Source organism: Coenobita brevimanus, chromosome 14 (genome assembly GCF_032717465.1).
Source record: "Coenobita brevimanus isolate Jiangsu-jjx chromosome 14, ASM3271746v2, whole genome shotgun sequence".
Lineage (NCBI taxonomy): Eukaryota > Metazoa > Arthropoda > Malacostraca > Decapoda > Coenobitidae > Coenobita > Coenobita brevimanus.
Genome location: NC_136967.1, coordinates 2,655,001 through 2,671,899, shown reverse-complemented (window position 1 = coordinate 2,671,899; position 16,899 = coordinate 2,655,001). Strand labels below are relative to the sequence as shown.

Genomic DNA, 16,899 nt, shown 5'->3' with positions numbered 1-16,899 from the left:
GATGATGATTATATATATGTGTATATATCATCTTCATCATCATCATCAGCCATTTGAGTATCCGCTGCAGGACCGGCCTATCCCAACTGAAGTTGGAATGATACAGCCAATGTATCTCTACCAAGTGGCTTAGGCTGTCTGGCAGAGATTGTATGTAGGGTGAGAAGTGCTTGTATGTGTAATTGTAGTGTTGGAGTGTCTTTGGATGTGTGTGTAGTCTGTGAACCAAGTGTAAACTGCCCGCGCAAGCGGACTGGGAACAAGCATACAATACTTTATAGTATGCGACACTGGTTCAACCACAGCACCCCTTCTGTTCGCCAATGCAATACGTGGCCGGGTGAACACTTCCAAAGTTTATTACCCTGGCGGGGCGCAAACCCTGGCTCACCCGTGTAAGAAACGCACACTCTACCACTGTACCACAGAGGCTCCATATATATATATTATATATATATATATATATATAATTATACACAAACAAAAAATTAACTCTATTCCTTCCCTTACATTTCATCATCATCATCATGATCCTGACCTCTCTTCCCATATAGGGATAGGGTGAGGACAGTTAGCACAGAAGGAATGACAGAGGGAAACCTATGTCCAGAATACCTAGTGGAATGGCCAGTCACTCATTCACTCACTACTCATACCCCAGAATCCTGGCTCTGCCTCAGACCTCAAAAATCAATCTGAACCTACATGTGATGCCTTTTCTTGAGCCTTAATGATATGTGCTAAAAATTCATTTGCCATTCAAGTCCCAATATCCCAGCTCTAACACAGTTCCTCCAACATTTATCTGAACCTACCTGTGATGCCTTTTCTTGAGCTTTTCTGAAAATCTCAAGGTCTCTCTCGGTGACCCCAGGAGGGAGTGTGTGTCGCTGTACCTTCTCCATGGTGACTCTCTCCTCCACTGCTGGGTGGGAGAGCAACATTTCACCATCACCCTCTCCTCCACCTATAAAGTTAAAGCTCATGTCTCCTTTATAAGTGAAACAGTGACCATTCGGACAAGCTCAGTCCATGTGGTTAATATTTCAACACTGACGAGAACCAGATACCAATACATGACCTAACCTCATGAGTCCAGTAACGTGTTTTTCCAGCTAACATTGCTATCACCACATGGTTTTATTAAGCTTAGGGAAGCCTCCTCAGAGTGAAGGAGGGTAAATAAGGGTTATATTCTAAATGATTACCCCAAACTGAGGAATGTCATCTGGAGATAACAAAAATAAACTAAAAACTGATACCACTGCACTGAAGGCATTAAAAGGATCATGTCTCTTATAAGTGAAACACTGACCACACAGACTCATACTGTCCGCACAGTTAATATTCAGCACTAAAGACAAACAAGTATCATTAATGGCATTGGATTCTTACATAAAAGATAACAACTAAGCTACACTTACTGTTACAAAATACATCTACACAGTCTATCTGAGTGCATAATGTAACTGTAAGATAATTCACTGATAGAACAAACAACCTGAAGTATTAGTAATGGCTAAGTCATGGGTCAATAAATTTAAACTAACATAGTAAATGCATTAAAACGACAATTAACCCTTTCACTACAATGGTGCCATTTATTATTTTACCTTCGATACCACCAGATGATTTTCTTCAGCTCAAGGGAGACTTCTTGTTGCAATTTGGGTCAATGGAGTTTGTTTCCAATTCCTTCACTTGCAGATGTCTCTCCAAAGCAGAAGAAAATTATCCAATGGTTACAGGTACAAAATATATAACACATCATCAGATTGAGAGGGTTAATATTAATGGAGTATTAATATTAATAATACATGGTTAAGAGGTGGTGTGGTGGTGTGAGTCAGCGGGCCGAGCAGCCTCACCCGGGGCACTAAAGGGAAGCACACCGCCGCTAGCCCAACTACCTCAGCTGGATGAGAAGCTACCCGGTTATGTACAGGTGGATCGCAACAACCTCGACCCTCAATTTTGGTTAAGATATAGGAGAGTCCTTGCTTTATGTTTGTTTATTCTGGTGGTGTCAGATAGGCCAGATTCCCCCGTTCGACAAGCCGCCCCCTGGACAGTCTGGTGGCTGCTTCTTCCCAGCCAAAAACTCCCATATAAAGTTTGCCAATGGGTACAAAGCTATGCCGGGGCAACTCTCGTGGTAACCGTTGAAGATAACTGCCAATAACATAACACTACAACCACAGGAGAGGAAGAGTTAGAAGCTTAAAAAAACAAAACAAATGAAAAATGGTTTTATGAAGGAAGGTGGAAGTGTTCAAACCCCAAATAATTCTATTCATCATCATCATCATCAGCATGCAAGTTGTTCGACCAAGAATTCATAACTATCATTTGCATGCATACCTAGGATTTTTAGCATGCACAGAAGCAGTCAAGCAATGGCATAGGTTATGCCTATGTTTTAATACAGAAGAGACAAAATGCAGCAGCAGAACCTCCATACTTCATTAAATGATACAAATTGGAAACCTTTCCACTGAAAACTGAAGTACAAGGTGTATATTACAACAATAAAGTGCCCTCTGCATTTTAATTATTCTATTTTACTTGTTTGAACAAGTGACCAAGATACATAAAGAAACATCTGGTGCAGATGTTCAGTCTAACTTGAGAGAACTACAAGTGAGAAATATATATGCAAGAGAAAATGTGCAAGAAAGAATATACATAAAGCACACATAAAATATAAAGCTTGAAAAAGACTTGAAATAAGGAGGTGTTGACACAGAAAGCCAGCCATGCAAAAGCTACTGATATTTTAAGACATCTAGCAGAAGCAGAAGCAGTAGCAGTAGCATAAGGAAAGGCAAGCATTACAAGGGTGAGAGTGTGATGCGGGAAGGTGGCAGCACAGCATCACGGTCCACAGAGTGCCTTACCCTGACCCCCAGTGTGGCTGCTGTAGCCCTCCGTTCTCATCTTCCTCCATTTACGTCCATCTGTTGCTGGAGCCTGGCAGCCAGGGCCACCCACGCTGGCTGCCAGTGGGGTGGCCGGGGCCAATGTTGAGGGGGTTCCACTTGGGCCGGCAGGGTTGGCCCCAGCACCAGTGGTTACCCACCTCTGGGCCGTCCATGTTGACCACGCACCCCCCTCCTCTCCCCTCCCACTCCCAGACCCACTACACTCCACATTGTTGGGTATCAGACCCTCAACACTAGTCTCTGGTAATGCCCTACTCTCTACACCAGCTTCACTTGGGGGATTTTCCCCTTCTCTTGACAACTGGAGTAGCTTCTTTGGTCCTTTACACTTTGGTCGTCCTTGCAACGGCCTCTTCCGTGAGTCATAGGGAGTGTACAAGTGACTGAGCCCATCAAACAGGCCTCGCAGGTGCCCTGAAGCCAACATGGCACTTGAGGAATTGGTTGAAGAGGAACTGCGCTCCTCATGGGGTGTACCACTTCCAGAGTCAAGTTCACCCTCACTAAGAGATTCAGATTTTCTAGCAGGAACTTTGCCTACTGTAGCACCCTGGGTTACTGCCTGATCAGTGGGCAGAGGTGGGCTGTGCCCCTCCTGCCCGGCTGTCCTGGGGGCGGCCTGGGGTAGCTCAGCACCAGATTCATCACTACTGCTTGACTCTGAGGATGTGTCTGGCTCACTGGAGCTTACCTCAGCAGTCAAACTCACAACTTTTCCACGCGCACTGGCACTATCCTTTATCACCCTATTTACCCCAAAACCTGTGCTAACATGAGATTCCACCCGTATTTCACTCTTAGCCGCTTTAAATCTGCCCTTCTCCCAAAAACTTCTTTTGAAAAACTTAGCCTTCTCTTTAGATAACTTGTCACTATGGAGTTTCTTGGGAGACCCAAACTGGCCATGCATACCCTCACTGTCGTCTGAGTCGCTGCCTGTCTCCTTCACTGCCTCGCTTTCACTCTTTTTGGGCCACCGGGTTGCAGATCTAGAATATATAAATATGGCATTAACAGTCACTATCATCATCATCATTCATCAGCATGTTTCACAAGTGTAAGCAACGTGGTGGGCCTCCTGTATGACATTAATTCTCAGAAATACTGGTGTCATTTCTTGAACACCAAGAAACCATTTACTACGCTGGGTGATAACCATATAACCAAATTGTTGTGCCTGGTGGTTTAGTGGGTACTTAAGGCGCTCCAATCGGATTGAGCTGTTGCAGGTTTATATTCAAGGACTGGTTGAGATTTATTGCTCACGTAATGCTACTCAGGGATGAGTAAGGCTGGTCATTCTCATCTTATATGTCAGGACCAACTTGCCTAGCCCTGGGCTTCTATACTCTTCAAGGGACAACACAGGATTAGATGATGATGATGATGATGATGATGTTGATAAATGTACTGCTTGTCTCAAATACCATCATATTTAATCCGTACAACCCAAGGGCACTGTTTTTATTTTACTCTAACCGGTGCCATGAGGTTCTTCAGTTTCAGCTTTAAGAAAATGTCCCCAGGTTGAAAAGGTTAATGGAGAATGGAACTACATCACTATAAGCAGCTTCTTCCTATGAGAGTACATCAGTTTCGTGATTGTGAGAATACAATATTAAGGCTGTAATTTTACTGAGAGGGTTAATGATAATGGCTAATTCAGGGATCTACATGCGTGGAGACATAATACACTGCAACAGACAAACATATCATACAGTTCAATCTCATGAGAGATATTCATCCATCATCCAATCCAACACTGCCCCATGAGGAGCGTAGGAGCCCGGGGCTAGGCAGTTGGTCCCGGCATTTAAGATGAGAGTGACCAGCCTCACTCATCCCTGAGTAGCATTACATGAGCAATCTACCCCAACCACCCCTTGGACATAAACCTTCACGATTGGAGCACAATAATTACTCACAAAACCACCAGGCGCCATACCAATAACACGCTACTTCTACATCTCAAATCTATCTATTTATCTATTGCCAGACACCACAATCCTGTAAGGGTTGGCCATTTGACTTTGAGTTATTTGTTTTATGTGGAGGGGCACTAATCCTCCACCAACCCACTTGTTGACACGTAGGGAGCACGTATGGGTTGGTTATATGGTTACCACCCAGTGTAGTAAATGGTTTCTTGGCTTACAGGAAACCATTTGGCTTGTCACTCAACGTAAAGCCACCTGTAAAGGAAAGAAAAGCAATAAGAAGTGACAGGAAAGATGGGAGAAATATGAAGAGAAGAGGGCAGACACAGAAATAGAATGATAAAGGCTAAGGAAGAAGTAGGCAGCTCTACATCTAGTGAGTGGATGATGGTTGCCACCACCTACCACAACATATCAAATCATGATTCAAAATAAAACACAGACTAAATTATATAACCAAAGATTACGACATCAGAAACTATGAGAAGACCTTCCTGCAACATAAAACCATTATTATTTACGCATCATCCTGGCAAAAATAAAGTGGTAATATGTCATCAAAGCCATTAATGGCAAATCTAAGAAATAACTAACTCCATCACCAACATCAATTACTAGTTCAACTGTCTTGTTTCAGACTGAAAAAGGTAATAGGATCTTTCTTTACTATGGTTCCTTGTGCCTGAGATCAACAAAATTTATGAAGAATAGTGCATACAGAATAATGCACTCTGGGAAATAAGCAAAAAGAAAGTACAAAATGGGAGACTGATGTTTAATGGACAATAGTAAAAAACAGCATATTACTCGCCTAGAACAGGAGCTGGAGGATGAGGTGCTGTATTTTCTACTTCTAACAGTTGTGTCCTGAAGACTTTTCCGTGATCTCCCCCGGCCTTTCCTGTTGGCAGCGGAAGCAGAGGTGAGGGGCGTTGAGGCGTCGGGGTCTGCGTGTGGTGTGGGGGCAGGCGGGATGGCAGCAGGCGAAGTACGGACGTTGTTATTGTTGGGTTGGGAAGGGGAAGTGCACTGGGGACAGCACCAGGCAGGGGAGGTGGGACGTTGCTCCAGAGGTGGCGATATACATCTTACATGGTACCCTTCATCACACGTCCCACACAGCACCAAGCTCCCTAACACCTGTAGCACACAACAATTTGATGGAATGACACTTGGCATTACTCGTGATTAACTGGAATGAAAATGAGCATTTTTCCTGATCCAACAGCACCTGTAACACTCAACTATTAACTGGAATGAAAGCACTACTCCTTATACACTACCACCTGTAACATACAACCATAAACTGGAATGAAATCAAATACCACTGGTGAAAGGATGTTTCAACACCAAATCACTGTCTGTTCTTATTAAGCAAACATATGCACCTTTCGAGTTGTTATACCAATACAGTATCATCATCATCATCAGCATCATCGGGGACCACCTGTATTTTTTGGTCTGATGATTCAGCAGTTGATTAGCTACATTACAACAAAATATACTCTGTACATTTGTTTTCTTAGTCATTATATAGTGATAATATAGCTTTATTCTGTAATGAACCTGGCTCAGATTTTTATTATTTTCTTTTAATTTTTTTTCCTGCACCTGTATAAAGAGGTAATCTCTCATATGTTATTAAAAGTTTAGAATATGTTGATACTGTATTGGTATAACAATATGTTGATACTGTATTGGTATAACAATACACTATCAACATATTCTAAACTTCTAATAAAATATGAGAGATTACCTCTTTATACAGGTGCAGAAAAAAAAAAAAAAAAAAAAATCTGAGCCAGGTTCATTACAGATTAAAGCTATATTATTATTATATAATGACTCAGAATACAAATGTACAAAGTATATTTTGTTGTAAAGTAGCTAATCAACTGCTGCATCATCAGACCTAAAAATACAGGTGGTCCCTGCCTTACGATCGGGTTACGTTCCAAGAAACTGATCATTAGTGGAATATTCTGTAAATCAAAAATGCATTTAATACACTCAACCAATCAAACATCATAGCCTAGCCAAGACTATCATGCCTTTTAAATATGTCAAGAACACTTACATTAGCATACAGTTGGGCAAAATCATTAACACAAGGCCATTTTATAATGAAGTGTTGAATATCTCACATAATTTATCGAATACCGTACTGAACGTACTAGATCATGAAGTCGAAAATTCATGTCAACCATTCATAAAACAGGGACAGCCTGTACATTATACAACTTTAAACAGGCACACACTAACCTCAGAGCCAGTTTTCCTGCACACTATGCATTGTTTACAGTCTTCACAGTGCCAGCCTTGTTTCTGTAATCTGACGGAGGCGGCTGGGTCGAGGCGTAAGCACTTGGGGTGAGCGGAGGTGCCACACACCCCGCAGTGGATGAACCCTCCGTTAACGCTCTTCTCCGTACCTAGGCACTCACAGCAGATGGGCATGGTAGTGTTCTGCAGAAGAAACAGCTAAGGTGAGTACAGGGTGGTGTAATACAGTACAGTACAGTATCCTGTTTACCTACAGCTTGAAATGAACACAGTTAGTACTGGAAAGTATACCGCTCTTAAGTCATCTATACACTACAATGGGAACAGTGAATCATCATCACCATCACTATGATCATCATCATCTAAACCAATATTCCTACCTAAATGGGGTTAGGTAAGATCTAGAAACAAAGAAAGCATAAAAGTATGAGAATTATCAAATATCATGCCTGGTGAACTGATACAAACTATCAAAGCCTTCAAAACACTGGCATCTTACAACAAACCAAAATGCAAAGGAAATACTGTATATGTAAGAAGTTATAACTGAACTGTTGACAGCACACACTACCATTACCACCCTGGGTATATACCGTACATGGATTATAAATGGCATTGCTGAAATAAAAATATGTGTATGGCAGTAAACATCTATACAAGATACTCGTTCATCTACTCGATCAAGAAATTTAACGAACTACATGTCTTAATTAAATACTGTATGCAAAACATCATCATAGTGAAATGGTCAAGTTACACTATAACAGTAGCCTAGTAACATGTATGGAGGGTAACTGTAATATTTGTAGGGTGTGGGTATTGGATCACATGAACTGTCAGCTGGATATGGGGGTGGGAAAGAGGAAGAAGAGTGACAGAGAAAGAACGAGGAAAGAGGGATTAGGGAAACAATGGAAATATGGAAGTGAGGGAAGAAGGAACACGAGAGGGAAATGCACTGAGGGGAAAGAATGAGAGAAGGATGCAAGATGAAGAGGAAGACCAAGAGGAAGAGGGAGAAAAAAGATGGGGAGAAGTGAGGAGAAAAGGAAAGGAGACAAAAGTGGGCAGAATGTAAGGAAAAGGGGGAGATGTTGGAAAAGGGTGAGAGGAGCTGGAAAAAAAGGGAGGGGGGGGGATTCTGAATAGGGTGGTTACCTGGGAATTTCAGGAAGGAAAGTGACAACAGTGGGGAGCTAGACGAGAGTGATAACACATGGGTGGGGTATGTGGAAGTGAGTTGGGTTGCTGAAAGGGATCGATTCAAGAGAACAAGCAAGAAGAGGAAGAAAGAGGATACAGGGAAAGGAAGTGTCTGTAGATGGGAGTAAGTGGACGGAGATAGGGGAATGGTGGGTGTTTGTAATGAAGTGGTAGTAAATTAGCGTAGCGAGAAGAAATGGTTTCAAGCAGAAGTAGACTAAGGTGTGATTGAAAATGAGTGACTGTAAGTACGTGGGAGGATGCTGATGAAAGGCATGAAGAGAGAGGGGGGTTGCACAGCAAAATGGGGGGGGGGGGGACAGGGAGGGAGATAAGGAGAGGCTGGAGAATGAGGAAGAGGGGGAAAGAAGGGAAAAGTGAGGTTGGAGGAAAGAGGGTGTAAGGAAAGAGAGAGGGAAAGGGGATCACTATAAAAGGGGTGGGGGGGGGAAGCCAGGAAAACTGTGGGAGAGTTGGCAGTAAGGGATGAGGGAAAGGGTGGGAGGGGAAGACAAGAAGAAGGTGGAGGGACAGACGCAGGGGACCGAGGGCAGCTGGAGGGGGGGCTTGGACATGGGAGAAGGAGACAGAGTGGGGAAGTAAGCGATGTAGAGGAAGTGAGCAGGGTAAGTCAGGAGTGCAGAACAAGGGTGTCGGGGTGACAGGGGACAGTTGGAGGGGGAGGGGGGAGGGTGTGAGTGGGAGTCCCTGTCTGACTCATACAATCTCCCCTAACTAATCCACTCGCGCCCTGACTGCCGCTGGCTCCTGTCTGTCTGCGTACCCACCCCTCCCCTCTCATCATAAAATTATTATTATTATTATTACTACCATTATAATTATTATTATTATTATTATTATTAATACTACTGCTGCTGCTGTTACTACTACTACTACTACTACGGCGGTACTATATTATAGCTATTATTACTACCGTCAACATATTCTCACTCTTTCCTCTATAATTACAGTTATGTATAACTATCTTCATTAACAGCATTGTCATTACTTGCCCATCAATTTTTATGCAAACACAAATTCTAGCTTTTCATTTTTTATTAATTTTTTATGGAAGGAATATGGAACCAAACGCTTGAAGCCCGCAGGATTGTTCCTTCCGTGAGAAAAAGAAATTCAAGATCCATTCACTTATGCACATTCTTACATATTCTAACTAATCTATTTACCTACAACCTGACATAAATTACTGTACTCAGGTGCGCGCGCGCACACACACGCACGCACGCACGCGCACACACACACACACACACACACACATTCATCTACTAATTATGTACACATTCACAATTCTTCACCATGATTTAATTGAGCTTTCCAAACATACAAAATAGTTACGAGACAAATTACAAGCCCTAAACACAGGCATAAACCTCTGTATCTTTAAAGAGCCTGTGTGAATATTAACGGCTTTGAGACTGTGTGTGTGTGTGTGTGTGTGTGTGTGTGTGTGTGTGTGTGTGTGTGTGTGTGTGTGTGTGTGTAATCGTGTGCTACTGTGAGTGTGCGTGACAGTACGTATGGATGAATTGGTTGGGGGGGGGGATGCAGGGAGGTGGGGGAGGGTATGTATAGCTTGGTAACAATGAGGTCTGTCGGTCTGTCAGCTTTCTCCAACCCTTTCCTCATTCCCCCTCCCCCTCTCCCTTTCCCTGACATTCTCCCTCTCCCTCACCCCTCACCCCTCACCCCTCCACTGCTCCTCTCACTTCCCCCACCTCACAATCCCCCCATCTCTTACCTCACTCATTAGTCACCCATTTCCTAATCTTGGCTCTCTCCTCACTCCTTTCCTCACCACCCCTCCTCACTCCTTTCCTCACCACCCCTCCTCATTTCCTCTCCCCTCTCTCACCCCCTCCATTTCATCCCTCACTTCATTTCCTCTCTCTCCTCCCTCAACCCCTCCTTTTCACCCCTAACCTCATCTCCTTTCTCACCTCCCTTCCCTGGCTCGTCTCTCATCCCCTTTCCCCTTCTTTACCCTTTCCCAACCCACTCCTCCATTACATTCTCTTTTAAGTCCTTATAGCCTGTAAAACCTGTAATTTAGAAGTTTTTCATCAATACAACAAATGGTACCCGGTACTCCAATTCTTCTGTGCAGCGCTGTCTCAACCTAACACTTTCAAGCAATATTTCCTTTTCAAATATGAACTAACAAAGAATAAAAGCACACACACACACACACACACACACTCACTCACACACACACGTTCTTCCTTCAATCACCACACTGCTTCAATCAGCTTATACGAGACCAGTTGCAATGGAGATGGGAGCGTCCCTCATAACTTCCTTTCTACCTCCATACAATTTTAATAACTTTTTTACTTTTAAAATTAATATAAAAAAGAAAGAGCCTCCGGTAACTCCTTTTCTACCGCCATACAATTTTAAAAACCTTCGGAAGCCAATCATACTTTTTAAAAATCAGGTAAAAAAAAAAAAAAAAAAAAAAGGGGGATAGTACATAAAAAAATGAAAAATAAAGCAAAATTCCAAAGGCAAGCCATGCAAACTTGGGTACCACAAAGGGAGTGCATGAAGGAGCACAGGGGGCAGCGAAGGTCCATTCATCAGGGCACACAATACGCCGAGGGTAACAGCTGACTCATGTAAACACTACCACGTGGCCCGCCGCCGCCCTGGACCCACCCACTACTGCACACACGCACGAGTTCTGACCCCTTCACTACCATCATATAATTCTTTTCATTCCGTTCTTTTTACCATCAGTCGCTTTTACTCACTTCAGGCGAGACTCTTCGAAATGGAGACGTTAGATACTGATTTTCTCCCCGCCTCCTTCACTACAAAAGATAATAATATATTTTCATCCTATTCTTGCTACCGGACGATTTCTTCCAGCTCTGGAGATTTTCACGACTCTGATGCTCTCTGACGCCGAATAAAATCGTCTGGAAGCAGCAAGAGTACAAAAACTGCCATACACCACCTGAGTGAGGTCAACGCTTTCGCTGCAACTGACATTTTTCTTTTTCATTTTCTTTCGTAGGTCACGGGACGATTCTATTCAGCCTGCTATTTTTTTTTTTTAAATTCTGCGGGGTTCGATATGGCTTTATTTAACCGTTTCATAGTTACAGAACCCTCCCACCGTGAAAGAAACTGTCAGGGGTTAACCAGAAAAAAAAAAAAAGTATAGCTACTAAGTTACCAGAAGTGTTAAATTTTATCTCCTGCCGACAATAATAATAATAATAATAATAATAATCCATGTTCTTTCGCAATGTAGTGGGTTCTTACTTTTAGTAAGGGTACTGTAATGAAATTCGTCCCCTTTTTGCACGATGACTATTTTATTCTTTCTGCCATCACAAAATTTTACTGCTTTGGAAATTTCTCGAACTGGTGAGAAGCATTTTCTAATCCCTTCATTATACAAGGTCTCCTAAGTGTACAAAATCGTCTGAATATACCAAGAAAAAATGCGTCATTGCACTGAAAGGGTTAAGTCTAATAGTGGCTACGAATATAACACTGATAAGACAGACGATTTTTTTATTTTTTAATGCAAGGAAGAATGAACCAAAAGCCAGAAGCCTGTAAATTGCTCCCTCCACGAAAAACAACAACAGGATAACAGGGAGCCAAATTCAAGATCCGTTCAGTGTAATGTTTCGTGTGTGTGTGTGTGTGTGTGTGTGTGTGTGTGTGTGTGTGTGTGTGTGTGTGTGTGTGTGTGTGTGTGTGTGTGTGTGTGTGTGTGTGTGTGTGTGTGTTTTATGGTGTACATGAGGCTTCAACCATACAGAGGCCCACCCAGAGTGTCTTATTACCTTTGCCCTTCAACCTTACCTGGTACCTTCTCTCCTCCCCTTCCTCTGCTCCCCTCCCCTCACTTCTCTCTCTCTCTCTCTCTCTCTTCCACCCACAATCTCCACCATTATTTACCTCCCTTCTGGTTCACCTTACCTCCTTCCTTCCTTCACTTCCTTTCCCCTCTTCTTCATCCCCTCTCTCCTTTCCTATTTTTCTTTTTTCCTTTCTTCTCTTTCATCCTTTCTCCTCCCTCCCTCCTCCTTTACTCCCCCCTTCTATAGTACCGGCCTTCCTCCTTCCCTCCCTTCAGTTTTTCCTCTCCTCCTGATTCACCCACCGTAACCTTCATTCTCTCTCTCTCTCTCTCTCTCTCTCTCTCCTACTACTGCTATTACTACTACTACTACTATTACTACTACTGCTCCTACAATACCCTTCATCCCTTCGTCTCCAAAACTACTTATCTACTTTCCCCTCTTTCCTTACCCCACCCCTTGTTTAGTCACTATAGTCTGTCTCAGGAAAAATGAATGTAGAATATCGTCTATTTTACTCCAAAGTCACTGTCAAAGGCCGAAGGCATCTGATTTAACGACCTGTGGGAATACAGGCTGGCCAGGGACAAGGCCTGATGGCAAGAGGCACACACACACACACACACACACACACACACACACACACACACACACACACACACACACACACACACACACACACACACACACACACGCACACACACAATCAGTGAATGGGTATAAGTGACCCGCTATGCTCACAGGTCAATATGAACTGTGGTTCCTGTTTTTGGATGCAACTTTTTTTTTTCTTGTCTCCCTCCTCCCTCCCCCATCTACCCTCTCTCTCTCTCTCTCTCTCTCTCTCTCTCTCTCTCTCTCTCTCTCTCTCGTGTGTGTATGTGTGTGTGTGTGTGTGTGTGTGTGTGTGTGTGTGTGTGTGCAATCATTATCATGACTAATGGTATGCTTTGTATTGGAAAGTAAAGATGAGGAGAAATATTGTGGAATCTATGGCGAATATTGTGGCAGAAGAGTGTAGACAAGTATGAAGGTGAACGTTAATTGGCCCACAGGGAATTAATGACAGTTCCACATGCTGACGTCTCGAGGGGACTTCTTGTAGTTGTTCTCAATAAATATATTCCAATGTTTCATTTATTTTATAATACTTATATCACAGTTAAGTTATACTTTGCATTGACATTATTATTCACTACTACAGAACCTTGAGAGAGAGAGAGAGAGAGAGAGAGAGAGAGAGAGAGAGAGAGAGAGAGAGAGGGAGAGAGAGAGAGAGGGGGGGGGCTGGTCATTCCCAGGGGACAGGTGGTCACTCCTCACCTCTCTCTCTCTCTCTCTCTAGCATCACAAGAAATGCAGTGAGGAAAGTGACACCAGAAAACTGGCAAAAATGTATGGAGCATACGAGAAAGCTAGAACAGGAATATATCAGAAATGACATTGTGCGCAATCACATGGTCGAAGAATTCGTCATTAACGTGGCGAATGATTCCACCAGTGAAGAAGAAGGTTTAGATGAGGGAGACATGAATATCGAGAGAGAGAGAGAGAGAGAGAGAGATTGTATTTTCAAGGGAAATTTTAGAGTATAATGAATATTTATTAAGGAAATGCTACTGTTGATCATTCGATCAGTAATACTATTGTAAAGCAGTTTATGTTTTTTCATAACATTTTTTTTTCATAAAGAATAGTAATAAAACAATAAAATTAAATAAAATAATTTTTCTTCATCTTTCATGGCTATTTCATTGGCTTACCATAACCCTCCCCACATTCCGACCCGGGCCACTCCCATCCTCCATCCCTCCTCATATTGACCGATATCTGGGCACACCACCCCCCCTGAACTCAAAACATCATCCTTCCTGCCTTCCTATCCATCCCCATCCCCTCTCTTCACCTAGCTTTTTGCCCACATACACAACATTTGCACACACACACACACACACACACACACACACACACACACACACCTGAGCTGGGATCGGCAATCCGTTTCCCATTGTGACCTCTATTTCCTTACCCAAAATTCCTTCCCTATCCCTAAAGACTTCCCACTTCACCTGTCCCTTGTTTCTCTCCGTCTTTGTGCCGTGATTAGAAATCTGGACAGAATAGGGTTGAGACTGAATGGCTTGTTCTTTGTTACTTTGTTAAAACGATATATATAAACAAACACGTTTTTTTAAATAACTGACGACCTACCAAAAAATCTAACATTCTATCAGAATATATATATATATATATATATATATATATATATATATATATATATATATATATATATATATATATATATATATATACATATAACTTAGAACTATAAAACTTATATGTAAACTTCAGGAAACTGGCAAATGGGGACCCCCCTTAGAAAATTCCTTGGTGCGCCCCTGCTGGTCACTGATAGATAAATAGAGGCTTCACATTGTTTTATTAATTAAGCGTCGTGTGTGTGTGTGTGTGTGTGTGTGTGTGTGTGTGTGTGTGTGTGTGTGTGTATGTATGTTTTTTCATAGTGATAGCTGAGTAACCTATAGGGAAGAGGAGGGATCGGATTAACGGGATGGGGGGAGGGGGATTCCACCAGTGAAGAAGAAGGTTTAGATGAGGGAGACGAATATCGAGTGATAGAGAGAGAGAGAGAGAGAGAGAGAGAGAGAGAGAGAGAGAGAGATTGTATTTTCAATGTAAATTTTAGAATATAATGAATATTTATAAAGGAAATGCTACTGTTGATCCTTCGATCAGTAATACTATTGTAAAGCACTTTATGTTTTTTCATAAAGAATAGTAATAAAACAATAAAATAAATTAAAATAATTTTTTTTCATCTTTCATGGCTTCCCAACCCCTCCCCACATTCCGACCCGGGCCACTCCCATCCTCTATCCCTCCTCATATGGACCGATATCAGGACACTGACAGATAAATAGAGGCTACACATTGTTTTATTATTTAAGCGTCGTGTGTGTGTGTGTGTGTGTGTAGAGGAAAGAAAACGGAAGAGGGAAGGAGGAAGGTCCAGAATCCCGAGGGGACCTCTTAATCCTTCACACGGTCACTCGTGTTCCGATTTTGGCAAAGGCTTTGTAAAATTCTCGCATTCATGTTTCCTGAGAAAGGGTATACTCTAAATTCCATTCCACTCTACCCAACCCTGCCCTGATCTTCACCACGCTACTCGACCCCTCCGTTCCCTATCCCACTCCTACTGCCCTGCCTTCCCCTTCCTACCCCCTCCTCCCAAAATCTACCTTCTCATTCCCTCTCTAACCAAACCCCCCTACCCTATCCCTCCCCTTCTTTATACCCTCCCCCTACCCATTCTCCCCCTTACATTCCCCCCAGCTCTACCCTCTTTCTTCCACAATCTCCCCTTAAATCCCTTTCCTCCTTCCTCCCTCCCCAACATTTCCACTTCTCACATCACTTTTCCGTCACCCAACTCTAGGCCTAGATGCTACAATACCAGTAACGATAATCTCTGCGTTTCTCCACTTTTTCTAAGAGGAAGAGAAAGTAGTGGTGGTGGTGGTGGTGGTGGGTGAGGGAAGAAAAAAAGTGAGAGAGTAGGCCTAGCTTGCGTCTCGTGTGACCTCCCTACTGCCTCTCTCTACCACAACTACCAACATTACTATCACTACGGTGCTACCAACATTACTATCATACAATACTAAAAACATTTCCCAACACATCACCAACGTCAAAGTTGACAGCACTATATATATATATATATATATATATATATATATATATATATATATATATATATATATATATATATATATATATATATATACCGTATGTATGTGTATAAGCATTTTACCAATCTTCGTATAAAATTGTTAAAAATTTTTTACATCATGTTTCTGTTGTAAAGATACAATGCCTGCAGACAAATAAAATTATGAATACGAGTAATATAATTATCATTATTGCTTGGGCCGAAATTATCATTTAAGCTTGTAGCATCATTATTACGCTCATACTGGCACCATTACTTTAAAAAACAACCATTAATCCAATTACTTCATATTAGTAATCACAATCGCCGGTACTACCACTAGGTAATTATTAGCAACTAACACAATTACTGTCATTATTATCTCCACTATCACCATTACTACCAACACCACTAACACAGCTACCACAATCACCACCATCGCAACCTGATCATTCCACCTCCACGACCGTCAGTACCACCAAATCGATCAATACCAATTAGCTACCACAAGTACTACCAACATTGCTACCACAACTTCCACAGTATCACCAACCACAATCCACTTACCCAAACATTGGTACTACCACCAAAAATATCTCAAATATTGGATTATGGTACTAAAATGACCACCACAGCCGTCATATCTACCACAACTACCACAACCATCACTACATCAACCACAATTACCACCATCATTATTACAAACACCTCTCTCTACTACAAATGGCCATCACATCTAACATGACTACCACAACCATCACTACCACAGCTACCACCATCACTTACTACCGCAACCATCGCCACAACTACCACAACTAAACGCCACCATCCTGGCCCCCTAAACTACCACAACTACAACCATTACTACTGCCATTACCGCTATCACAATCCCCACCACTACCGCAAGTTACTTATGTATAGGAACTGGAGGGAGGAGGGGGAGGGAAAGGGGAAGGAGGGGG

At 42.4% G+C, this 16,899-nt stretch overlaps 1 protein-coding gene across 1 annotated transcript in view; it reads right to left on the bottom strand.

Annotated features, from left to right (window-relative positions):
* The window catches only part of LOC145417854 (uncharacterized), a 121,919-nt gene that overhangs the window by 36,682 nt on the left and 68,338 nt on the right, over window positions 1-16,899 (bottom strand). The window contains exons 3-6 of the mRNA XM_080286477.1: window positions 7,142-7,345; window positions 5,691-6,019; window positions 2,898-3,931; window positions 816-925 (exon numbers count right to left, since the gene is read on the bottom strand). Coding sequence (XP_080142603.1) covers window positions 816-925; window positions 2,898-3,931; window positions 5,691-6,019; window positions 7,142-7,345 — 1,677 coding nt within the window. The remainder of the gene's footprint in view (window positions 1-815; window positions 926-2,897; window positions 3,932-5,690; window positions 6,020-7,141; window positions 7,346-16,899) is intronic.